This window comes from Cynocephalus volans, chromosome 9 (assembly GCF_027409185.1).
Source record: "Cynocephalus volans isolate mCynVol1 chromosome 9, mCynVol1.pri, whole genome shotgun sequence".
Classification (NCBI taxonomy): Eukaryota; Metazoa; Chordata; class Mammalia; order Dermoptera; family Cynocephalidae; genus Cynocephalus; species Cynocephalus volans.
The window spans coordinates 75,550,947-75,563,348 of record NC_084468.1 but is presented as its reverse complement, the minus strand read 5'-3'; the positions used below and the strand labels follow the sequence as shown (position 1 = coordinate 75,563,348).

At 38.7% G+C, this 12,402-nt stretch overlaps 1 protein-coding gene across 1 annotated transcript; it reads right to left on the bottom strand.

The window, feature by feature from the left end:
• Positions 1 to 6,910: 6,910 nt before the first annotated feature.
• On the bottom strand, positions 6,911 to 11,992 carry DSPP (dentin sialophosphoprotein). The gene is made up of 4 exons (XM_063108829.1): positions 11,942 to 11,992; positions 10,715 to 10,801; positions 9,585 to 10,568; positions 6,911 to 9,130 (listed from the first exon to the last, which is right to left on the bottom strand). The coding sequence occupies exons 1-4, from the start codon at positions 11,990 to 11,992 to the stop codon at positions 6,911 to 6,913; spliced, it is 3,342 nt and encodes a 1,113-aa protein (XP_062964899.1).
• Between the last annotated feature and the right edge of the window lie 410 nt (positions 11,993 to 12,402).

The window sequence follows — 12,402 nt, the reverse complement described above, 5'->3', positions numbered from 1 at the left end:
AAATTATCTCTATGTAGACTTTTTCAGTCCCCCTCCACTGCCAAATGGGGACCACCGAGAAGGGTCCTGTAAGGTAATTGAGGATAAAGCCTGATATCCCCAGTTGACAGTCATCTGGTATCCAGATGATTCTCAAACTACCTGTGGTGAAGAACCAATTGCATTTCTTTTTATTTCAAATACATCATGGATCACTAATTTTATATAATACAATGAAAATGAATTACTGGAAAAATAATTATGGTTGGATTTCATGGCAATGTCAAGTTGATATAAAAGTTCTAAATGCTTACTCTCAATTTCTGTCCTTCTGGACTTTTGAACTCTAACAGTTTACAGGCCAACACTATTGCACTGCTCTCACTTTGACTGGTACTGATATAGATACTGTAGGTTGATAAGATTATTTCAAGACCCCTAAAAAGTTATAACTGGCAATGGTATTGCCAAAGCTGTGCCCATAGACATTCAGGACTGGAACATTTCTCCATCAAACACTCTGCTGAAGATAGTTATGTGAAGCAAGGAAGAAAACATGTGACTCAATTGATACACAAACCCTGATATTATTGAGCTGCAGTTTACTATCTGGTAAGTCTAGGGTAAGTTTACTTATCAGCTGCCATTTTGTTTCAAGCCTTTCTCTTTCTGAAGTGTAGAGCCCTGCAGAATATTGTGGGTTGGTTTTCTGGTTGTTTTTGTGGATTTTTTGCTTATTTTGTTTGGCTTGGGTCTAGTCAGAATGGAAAAGAGAACTCTGATAAGATTCCTAGTTTGAAGAAAATAGCTACATTTTTTTTTTACATTCCTGAAAATGAAATTCAGTTCCAAGAGCTGGCAGATCATGACAGGTGAAAATTTGAGCTTTATCAGAAGATAAAACTCAAAACCAGTTATAAACATCAGGCTCTTTTAAACCTTCAGATAAGCCAGAAAGTGTCAAAATTAATAATCGAAATTCAGAAATGCAGAGTCAGAGAGACTCCTGAGAAAGAAAATATCTACAAAGTTAGTGCACAACAACATGAATTCCAGAAGAGGACCTTTGTGTTCAGTGTAGAGAGAGGAATTGTTAAATCCTAGAACCTGACCACTTATGATGGGCTTCTAGAAGCAGAATGGGCTAGACAGAAAGGAGACGGAACATAGACTTCCCTGTCTACAAAAGGCACATGAGTAATGAGAGTGGAGAAGTTATGCCACACTACAGGGTTTAAACAGGGAAATCTGTGTGCAAAACACAGGGACTCAGACAAAGTGGTAATGTGTGCTCAGGGTATAGATAGTAATCAGAAAAAGAGAAATAGAAATAATGCGGGGAATGGAAAGTCCTCCACGTGGTGATCTGGAAGGGGCAATATTTAAAGAACAGGCAGGCATCTGAGAGTTCTGCCTGAATCTGGGAAAATGACTAGCAGGATAAGCAGAGTCTTGGTTTTAGCAGAAACATACCTCCCTCCTGAGAACATAAACATTAGCTGGGACCAAGAGAGCAAAACTTTGCCTCTTCAATCAAATAATTGAGACTGGAATAACAAACACAGATAAAACCAGCTACAAACTTAATAGGAAACAATATTTCTCTCAAGAGCACTGAAGCTGTAAAGTGACATAACAGCTCCCTTCTTGGAATCACTCCTGCTTTATTAATCACTGAGAAACTTTATTCTCTAAAATCAAAGGTTATCAGAGACTTTGCTGCCAGAGCTTTTACCAGTAAGAATGAAACACTTCATTCTTGCCTGGAAGGACTAAGCCACTTTGACACAGAAAAGCAGTCTCGATTTATAACCCAGGTGCAGAGATTTAGATCAGAGGTTTCTGGACACAACAGTCCACATTCATCTTAACTTTTCACTTTCCGAAGAGCCTGGGTCCACTTCACAGTCCAAGTCTGATGTTGACCTCTTTATCCACAGCCCTACTTGGCTTTCAAACACCTTTCAAACACTTCTTCATTTAAATATCATCTAAATTCTACCCTTTCCCCAAATCCTATAGTAAGCATCCTTTCCTTTGCTGCCATGCCGGTGGTTGCTCTGGTATACAATCTCCTTCATTGCATTGAGTCAATAAACATTATTGTGTCAGACAGGTTTGCTCCTGGTGTTCTCAGGCTCACTGGGCTAGAAAAATTCTAATCAGTTTACTAGAATAGGATGAGGAAGCTGGGCAGATGCCCAATTAGAAGATCAGGTCACTCAAAGGGGGTTGTCGCTTGGTGACAAGGTAAAAGTCAATGTATCAGAATCAGAATATTAGGATAAAACCAGAAGTAAGTGTGTTTGGTGCTACACAGGGGTTTTGGTCTATTACAGCTTGAGTATCTCTGCCTTCACTACCAGTTGGTCTCAAGATATGGAGATAGAGTCAGGATAGCAAAGAAAGATCTGTGATTTCAACTGAGAAACCTACCGAAGAAGGAGGAACTGGGAACCAGCTGGTTGAGACTGAAATCCAGGAGCATGCAAAAGGGCTCGTGATGGAAGCCTAAGTACAGGTCCCTGTCTAGGGCGTGGTCTGGGTTCTCACACAAGAAGATGCCTGAGAATTAAATTCTGCCGAGGACAGACTTTCCTCCCTACAGAGATTTCCTCATGTCTTTGAAGGGAAAATGACTAGGGAGGAAAAGAAGGAAAGAGAGTAAAGGAAGAAGGGGTAGAGCCAGTAGCAAAGTCCAAAATAATGGACTTAGAAATAAAGGAAGAACTTTATGATAAAGCTCTCTGTAAATTCAGTGTTTCATGCTAGAGTTGGGACTGTGCAGACTAATGGAAAACATATTAAGTCTGACATATTGGTGATCTTTCGACTTTACACCATTTTTCTGAGCTGCATGAGTGCCCCATAGGAATTGACTCTTTTTTATTTTATAATTTCCTTTTTTTTTTTTTTCCACATCTGAACCCCAGATCCCTGTTCAGAGGGTAGAGGTTGGGAACATCATGTTGCTGACTTGTTTCATTCTCTAGAGGATCTGCTTCCAAGCAGCAGTGAATGGATCACTGTGAGAACACAGTGATATTTTCATCTCTGACTGAACTATTCTATTCTGTCCCTGCTCCTTTTAGGGAGAGGAAAATTGTTCTGGCTATTTTAGTCTAGAGTTTTTCAAAACTTCCATTACAAACCATAAAGCAAGTTTGACTTCTGAGAAATTCCACTCCAGTTAATGATTTAAAATGTATTTATATGGTGAGGTATGACTTTCTAAAGGTTATCTTTTTATGTAAGAAATAGATTTTACAATAACAGCAACGACAACAATAAGATGTCTTACTACATTTCCTGATTTGTGGTATGAGCTGTTGTGGAAGAAATTCTCCAGTTGGGGGAAGGACAAGACCATCTCAGAGAGCCAGTTTTATGATCTTGTGTCATATGTGGAGTAACCCATGCAATCAGAAAGAAATCTTGAATTCCCAACAAATCCACCAGCACCATCATGATAGCCTCCTGTTCAAGGGTGAGAACATTACCTTGGAACTTCTACTGTAGCAAGAATAAACCCAGAATCCCATCCCACCCCCTCTCTTTCCTGCTCCCTCCACGCATACACCGTTTCTTTCTTTCTTTTTTCTTTTTTTTAATCTCTGCTTCAAAAATGGGAAACTTAGAGATTTACAAGACAAGTGAATGTGAAGAGTAAATATAAAATAATTACCAGCAGTAATACTTTTCTAAACCAATGGCTTTCAAACTTTTTAAATGGCAATCAACAGTAAGAAAGACATTTTACATCATGTCTCAGTATATGTATACTTAGACAAATTTGTGTATATACGAGTATGTACATATATATAGATATGATCAAGTTTCACAAAGTAATACATATGATGCACTATGATTTTTCTTTTTTTCTTTTTTATTCTTTCACTCTACAAAATGGATGTCGTTACTCACTAAATTCATATCATGACCTACTAACTGAGAGGCAATCTGCAGTTAAAAAAGTACTTCTGTCATGGGTGATATTAGCAGATGGCTTATTAATAACTCAAGGCAAGTATTATTTCCTAGTATCAGATTTCTCGCGTTGAAAGAATCTACACTTGAGACGTTCTTTTGGAGTGTGTCTGCTCCATTCCTGCCTCAGGGGTCTAGAAATCAATTATGTGATTATGCAATAAAATAGGATCATCATTTTCTTTTATTATTTCTGACATCAGCCCTAGATTCTGAACATCCATCCCCAAATATTTCTTAAGGTGAAGTCTTTATAAGAACTGGCTAGAAATTTATCTAGCTTAGGTTATTATCTCAGGTGATTTCTGCAGAGACTCTCATTAGACTAGAAATAGCTTAGAACAATAAGGGCAGATAAATACCTCATAGAACTTCATAAAATTAAACACAGCTATGAAAAAGAATGAGGTAGATCTGTGTGCTATGAACCAATATTCAAGGTACAATGTTAAGTTGGAAAGAGTAAAACAAGCACATTGTAGTAGACTTCCACATGTTTTCAAAAGGGGAACATATGTTTTTATATAAGCATAAAATATTTCTGGGAAGTTCTACAAGCTGTTAGTAATAGGAATTGCTTCTAGGGAAGAAAAATAGAAGGCTGAGTGTCCAGAATGATCAAGATTTAATATTTTTGTATACCTTTTTATAGTGTTTTAAATTATTTTGTATATATAAATATATTACTTTTTCAATTAAAATTTATTTCTAAAAGAAATGTAAAATTATACACCAGATTTTGTGATGGGGGGGTAAGTATTTGCAAACTCGTTAGGATTAAAGGATTTTTCCTTGCGAGCATTCATATAAATAGATGTTTATTATAACACTGAAATTTATCTCTTTTATTTACATATCTTGTACAGTTTACAAAGAGTTCCACATCCATTGCCTGACTTAGTACTCATAAAACCTTCTGAAATAGGTGTGACAGGCACTAGAAGCAGAACTTTACAAATTAAAACAGAGCAAAACAAACAAAAACCCCTGAAGTCTAAAAGAATTTCAAACTTATAGCATATTTTAAGGGAACAAGTTTGGAATCATTACATGACTGTGATGTAGTAGAAACCTGACATTTTGCAGTATTAGGAGTTACCAAGTAGTTTGCTACCGAATAGCAGTATTTTTACTGAATAGCAGTATTTTTAAAGCCTTCAGCAATATTTGTTTACAATGTTGATCTCTAAGAAACTCTTGCATAAAGAAGGAGACAGAAAAAAAAAGATCCTGAAACTGTGTGTAAAATATGCATGCCTAATATTAGAATATAAATTGTTAACTAACGACTGGTTAAAAATTGTTAAAGAAGTTGCATTTATAACTTCACTATACTAGTTTTTAGCTTTGAATTAGAACAAATGTAATTGACAATTGACTAAGAGAAAAAAGATGGAGATTATAAAGAAAGCATCACTACTAAATCTTGGAAAATGCCCTCAAGGATTATGGGTTAGAGTCATAGTATCTCCCAGTTTCCCTGGGACAATCACAACTTAACGTCTCCTGTCCCTGTGTGATTACTCATAATAACACTCAAAAGTGTGTAATTCACTCTCAAAATTCCCTAGTTTGGATGATAAATTATATCTCCACCCTATTATATATCACTTTCTATTCTCATACACCTTAAGGTCCTTATTTTCTAGGGTTTGGTCTTCATCTCAAAACTAAGAGTTACCTTCATTCATGCAAAAGCTGAAAGATCTGTGCTCAGATTTTAACTGCACATATGACTCTCAAATAAGAAAAAAAAAAAAGTTTTCCAAAAGAGTACCCATCAGCAACTTTGGCTTTATTAAAGAGATTAATAACGGAAAAGGAGTCTCAGAGTCGGGTTTGGCAGTGTTGGCAAGTTGAGGTTTAAAAGAAAAATGTGAACCAAGTTTTGACTTGGTGAGACTAATGTGGATCAAATAATTGATCCCACTTAATACAGTTCTGAACATATATTTTAAAAAGTGACCTCCTTCCCAGAGTCATTAATTCATGGATTCATTTACTTATTAATATTCAGAGAGTGGCTACTGGAAGCAAGACACTGTTCTAAGCACTGCATCAGGTTTGTCAATAGTTTTAGGGACTTCATACTAAATTTCCAATGGTTTGCAGAAATGTAATATTATACATCAGACTTCATTGTATAATTATTGTCACTACTCACTAAATTGATATCATGACCTACTAACTGAGAGACAATCTGCAGTTTAAAAAGCACTGCTGCCATGGGTGATATTAGCAGATGGCTTATTAATAACTCAAAACAAGTTTTATTTCCTAATATCAGCCTCTAAATTCTTTTCTGACTAGCACTCTTCAGAATTTTCATAATTTATAACTACTCTATTTGATAATTAGAAAAATTATTCTCATGGACCAGGTAGGTTAAATAGTTGCTGCAATTTTTTTTCATACTACAAACATATTTGTTCCATAAAACAAGCAAATTACTCATAGCCAAGCTGGTCACAGAATACCATCTTTTAGTCAGCAACAAGCAGACCAGAATTTATAACTGCTGGAGGCTTAAGGCAATGCCACAGGTTGTTTATAGGACCTATTTGCTTCATTCTCTAAAGCAGGTGGCATTGAAATTGAAGTCATGTAGTAAGTGATTACTTGAGATTCCTGTGTAAAGTATTGAAGAAAATTATAACTGTTCTTTTATGTTTAGATTTACACTTTTAACAAAATATTTTCCGAACATGAATATCTTTTAATGCACATGGATCAAAGATCACGCATTCAGACGCTCTCTCTGAAGGATTTGAGACCTGGTTCTGAATCTGACACTTTGACGCGATACCCTTCGTTGTTATTGTGGATGTTTACATATGTCTTCTGTTTATCTCTGTGCTTTCTTTGCTTTCTTGGAAATCTTTGTTTCTTATCAATTACTCACCAAACTTTTCACAAAAAGAATCTTGTGGGTTTTTCTTTTGTTCTAATCATCACTGGTTGAGTGATTACTATCACTACCTTCACTGTCATTGTCACTGTCACTATCACGTCCATTGTTGCCATTACTAGACTTACTCTGGCTGTCACTACCAGATGTGCTGTCACTGCTGTTGCTGCTGTCACTGTCACTACTGTCACTATCACTGCTTTCAGTACTGTTGCTGCTGTCACTACTGTCTCTGCTGTCACTACTTTTGCTGTCACTGCTGTCACTACTGTTGCTGTCACTACTGTCACTGCTGTTGCTGTCACTACTGTCACTGCTGTCACTGCTATCACTGCTGTCGCTACTGTCACTGCTGTCACTACTGTTGCTGCTACTGTTGCTGTCACTACTATTGCTGCTGTTGCTGCTATTGCTGCTGTCACTGCTGTTGCTGCTGTCACTGCTACTGCTGCTGTCACTGTTATCTGACTTACTGTCACTATCACTGCTGTCACTACCTGGTTTGCTGTCATTGTCACTGCTGCTGCTGTCACTGCTGTCACTACTATCACTGCTGTCACTACTGTCACTGCTGTCACTACTATCATTGCTGTCACTACTGTCACTGCTGTCACTGCTATCACTGCTGTCACTGCTATCACTGCTGTCACTACTGTCACTGCTGTCACTACTGTTGCTGCTACTGTTGCTGTCACTACTATTGCTGCTGTTGCTGCTATTGCTGCTGTCACTGCTGTTGCTGCTGTCACTGCTACTGTTGCTGTCACTGCTACCTGACTTACTGTCACTATCACTGCTGTCACTACCTGGTTTGCTGTCACTGTCACTGCTGCTGCTGTCACTGCTGTCACTATTGTCACTGCTGTTGCTACTATCACTGCTGTCACTACTATCACTGCTATTGCTACTATCACTGCTGTCGCTACTGTCACTGCTGTCACTGCTGTCATTGCTGTCACTACTGTCCTTGCTGTCATTACTGTCACTGCTGTTGCTGGCATTACTGTTGCTGCTGTTGCTGCTGTTGCTACCGTTGCTGCTGTCACTACTTTCACTGCTACTGTTGCTGTCACTGCTGTCTGATTTGCTGTCACTATCACTGCTGTTGCTGCTGTCACTACTGTCGCTGCTGTCACTACTGTCGCTGCTACTGTTACTGTCACTGCTATCTGACTTACTGTCACTATCACTGCTGTCACTACTATCACTGCTGTCACTCTTATCATTACTCTTTCTGCTGTCACTGCTATCACTGTCACTGCTGTCACTACTGTCACTGCTGTCACTGCTGTTGCTACTGTCACTGCTGTCACTACTGTCACTGCTACTGTTGCTGTCACTACTGTCACTGCTACTGTTGCTGTCACTGCTGTCTGATTTGCTGTCACTATCACTGCTGTTGCTACTGTCACTACTGTCACTGCTATCATTATTCTTTCTGCTGTCACTGCTGTCACTGTCACTGCTGTCACTACTATCACTGCTGTCACTGCTATCACTACTATCACTGCTGTTGCTGCTATCACTGCTATCACTACTTTTGCTGCCATCACTGCTGTCACTGTCACTGCTGTCACTATTATCACTGCTGTTGCTGCTGTCACTGCTATCACTACTCTTGCTGCTGTTGCTGCCGTCACTGCTGTCACTGTCACTACCATCACTACTATTACTGCTGTCACTACTCTTGCTACTGTCCCTGCTCTCACTACTGTTACTACTGTCACTGCCATCTGATTTACTTGTGCTGCTGTCTGATTTGTCATTGTCATCATTCCCATTATTACCATTGCCATTACTATCACTATCCTTAGCATCCATTGTGCTATCACTGTCATTGTCATCTCCTACCCCTTTTGAGTCACTGTCATTGCCGTTATCTTTTGATTCATCAGAGTTATAAGAAGTATCTCCTCGACTACTGCTGTCATTGTCACTACCTGAATTAGCATCATCATTGCCATTAGACTCATCACTGCTATTGGGATCATCTCCTTGCATGGATTCATCATCCAAATCATAACTGTCATATCCGTCACTATTGCTGTTACTACCTGTTCTGCTGTGTCCAACTTTGCTTCCAGGTTCTGATTTCTGGCCAGGTCTTTGTGTGTTGACAACCCCTCCTCGTGTCTTTACATTTCCTTTGCCCGTGATCATTCCATGTCCTTTACTCTCTCTATCTTCATTGACTTTCCCAGCTTCTTTGGTAACATTATTTCTGTTGCCACTGCTGGGACCTTTGATTTCTATTCCCTATGGAATGATAAAGAAAAGAATGACTAATTAGTGAATATTGCTGTAAAATTGTGTTGGTCTGAAGAATGGCTGGGAAAGGTGATCATAGGGATAGGAGTTTAGCTTGCAGCACTCCACAGTTACTTGTGGAAACCTGCTTTATTCAGGACATGAAAGTCATCTGATTTTTAGATTCTTTAACAACCCATTAACATTTCTCCCCATGCCAGTAGGAACTTTTGTAAACCATTACATCGGGGATTCATTACTTAGCAAATTTTTAGAAACGTTTGATTTTTAAAATTGTTCTATATCAAAGTCTAGTAAGGACTCTAGCTTTGCCACTAAATATTCAAGTAATATGGATACAAAAATACATGGATGTTTTTCGTGATCTGTTTTTGTGCTACCATCATTGGGCAGAGGGCAAAATTTTAACTGCCATTGAAAGAAATCAGCTTCTCAGACTAACCTTATCTTGGCTCTTTCCAATAGCACTTGGCTCTGATTCTTTGGTGATCCCGTTTCCCACACCTTCGCTTTCTCTGTGATTGGAATTCCGGGCGTCCTCTGTTCTCTGGCTACCACTGTCCTCTGGAACACCGTCAGAATCCTCCTCACTTTTGGGTGTGTTGGTTCTGTCACTGTCATTACGGGGATCTTCTTCGCCTTCAGGGTCATCCTCTTCACCACTAATAGAATTTCGACCGATGCTATTGTCATTGTCATCTTCTTTTCCATGACCTTGACCTTCCCGGCCATTGCTGTTCTCACTGCCCTCTTTTCCATTCCCTGCTTCTTCACCTTCATCATCACCAGAGCCCTGGTCTTCATGCTCGTCTGCTCCATTCCCGCTAGGACTCCCATCAGAATTACCCAGGCCAGGACCTTCTCCGTTGCCTGGTGTTGCCTCACCCGCCTCATTCCCATTTCTCTCCCCTTCTGTCTGACATGTCATTTCACTTGTATCACTCTCCTTTCTCCAGGAATTCCCACTTATCTCATCCCTGGGGTCTGTGCCATTAGTGCTTCCATCTACTGGAGGTCCATCTTCCGGGACAACAGTGGCACCTCCATTCTGACTTGCATCTCCGACATCCCCATTTTCTGTATTCTCATCAGTATTTCCATCAATATTGCCCCCATCTGATGCTTCAGCATCACTGATGACGCTTGCTTGTCCCCTGATGCCATTCGCTGTGGCGTTACTTTCTTTTCCACGTATCCCATCATGACCATATGTTTCTGGTTTTCCTGCACCCCCATTCCAATCCTCAATATCCCCCTCTTTGTTTGCTAATGTGGAATGCGGAGAACGCTGCCCTCCTTCTTCTGCCCACTCAGAGCCATTCCCTGCTCCTTTGTCACTGTCTCCGGCATGCTGTTGCCTTCCTCTTTCACTTCCGTGCCTGGGGGCACCACTTTCTTTGGCGGTGTCACTGGCATTTAACTCTTCCTGAAAAAGAGATACAATTCAAAATAAACTATGGGTGTTATCTTGGGAGTAAAGTAAGCTGAAAAGATGGGTGGCGATTTGGGGGAAGTTAAATGCAAACAGCTTGGAAATATAAAATAAAAGGAAACACATTTTATATCCCCTACCTGTACTGGCACTTTTGATTTTGCTATAAGATGTAAATTCACAGACTTTTCAACAGCACATCTCTCCAATGGTTTGATTTGAGGAACCTGCCAAAGTAAAAATACTGGATATTGAAAAGATTCTTATTTTGTGTATGTGCGTGTGCATGTCCGTGCACACACACACACACACACACACACACACACACATCTTTCCCTCAATGAAGAAGAAAAGATATAACACAAAGGCCAAAGCATTATCTAATCAGGTAGAAAAAAGAAGAGGTTTGTTGCAGGGCTTATGTAGCATTTAAACGGCACATATGAATATGAGGGTACTTCAAATAGTTCATGGAAAGATTTGTATTGTCTTTTAATCCTATTTTTCCACAAACTGTTTATTTTTCATAATGGTATTATCAGTTTTATTGAAATGTTAACCAGACCACTCATCTAAACTGTACAAGGAGAATAGTCTTTTATAAAGACAAGAAGATAGACCTTTGGTGTTTCTGTACATTGTACAAGACCTATCCTGAGTATAATCCTGGCCAAAACTCCTAAGAGAATAGTTGGTGGATCAAACTTAGTGTAGAAGCAAAATCAAGTAATATGACACTACTGCTGTGCTCCACTAGAGCACATTTAAAATATTTCAGTATATTCTCAACTACACAAATACCAAAATGCTTGGTATTGTGAAAGCATATAAAAATGTTAAATACAAAGCCTGGTTAATAAAATTACAAATGGTTTAATTTCCCTCATTTTTATTGGTGTTTATCTGTATATTCCAAGTTTTCCACAGCGAGCATATAAATAACTCTCTGAGTGATATATAGTTTTCTCATATGTTGAAAAATCCTATTTTTTCCTATTATTCTTTTTTGAAAACTTCCTAAACAGCACAGGCTTTTTTGGCATTAGAGTAAAATTCACAGGGCATGAAGCAAAGGTGGACAAAGTCTCCATGACTTTTTTATACTGAATGTAAATTAATCTGAATAAATTTGTTAAATAATAGTTTTTCTGATAAGACATGAGTTTCACTTGGAGGAATGGGGACATGAATTGAAGTGTATATTTGGTTTTTGAGACTGCAAAGATATCTTGTAAAGTCTTTAATGCAAATCTAAATGTACAGAGTCAGCTTATCTGTTTCTTAAGGAAACAATTTATATATGAATTTAAATCCTAGATGAAAAGAGATAGCAGAGTGAGAAGGTTTTCTGAGGAAGGTATACTTACTGGAATGGCCCATGCTGCTGCCCAAATGCAAAAATATATAATTATCTTCATTTTCTTTTGGAATAATATTCCCCAGCTGTATTTTTTTGAAGAAAAGAGGATAGCCCAAAATTACTTATATAGTAAAAGATGATAACCACAGTAACATATTATTTTGGTTTGTAAGTTTTTGTCCTTTTCCTGGGCAAGGAGTATATTTCCAACATGAGAAGACTAACAATGTTCCAGAACACACCTGGTGTGGTTATGGAGACACATGGGGGTGTTATCAGGCTCAGCTCTGATGTAGCTTCCTAGACCTTTTCCACCTGTGCCAGTGAAGGGGAACAGCTGTGTAGGTACAAAGGGCATAGCCATAGCTGTGTCTGTCGGTAGTTCTTGATGGTAGTAACGTCTCTCTCTTCTGAATAGCCTTAATCAAGTGTTGACTAATTCTACTAAGATAGTGCTTAAAAGATGAA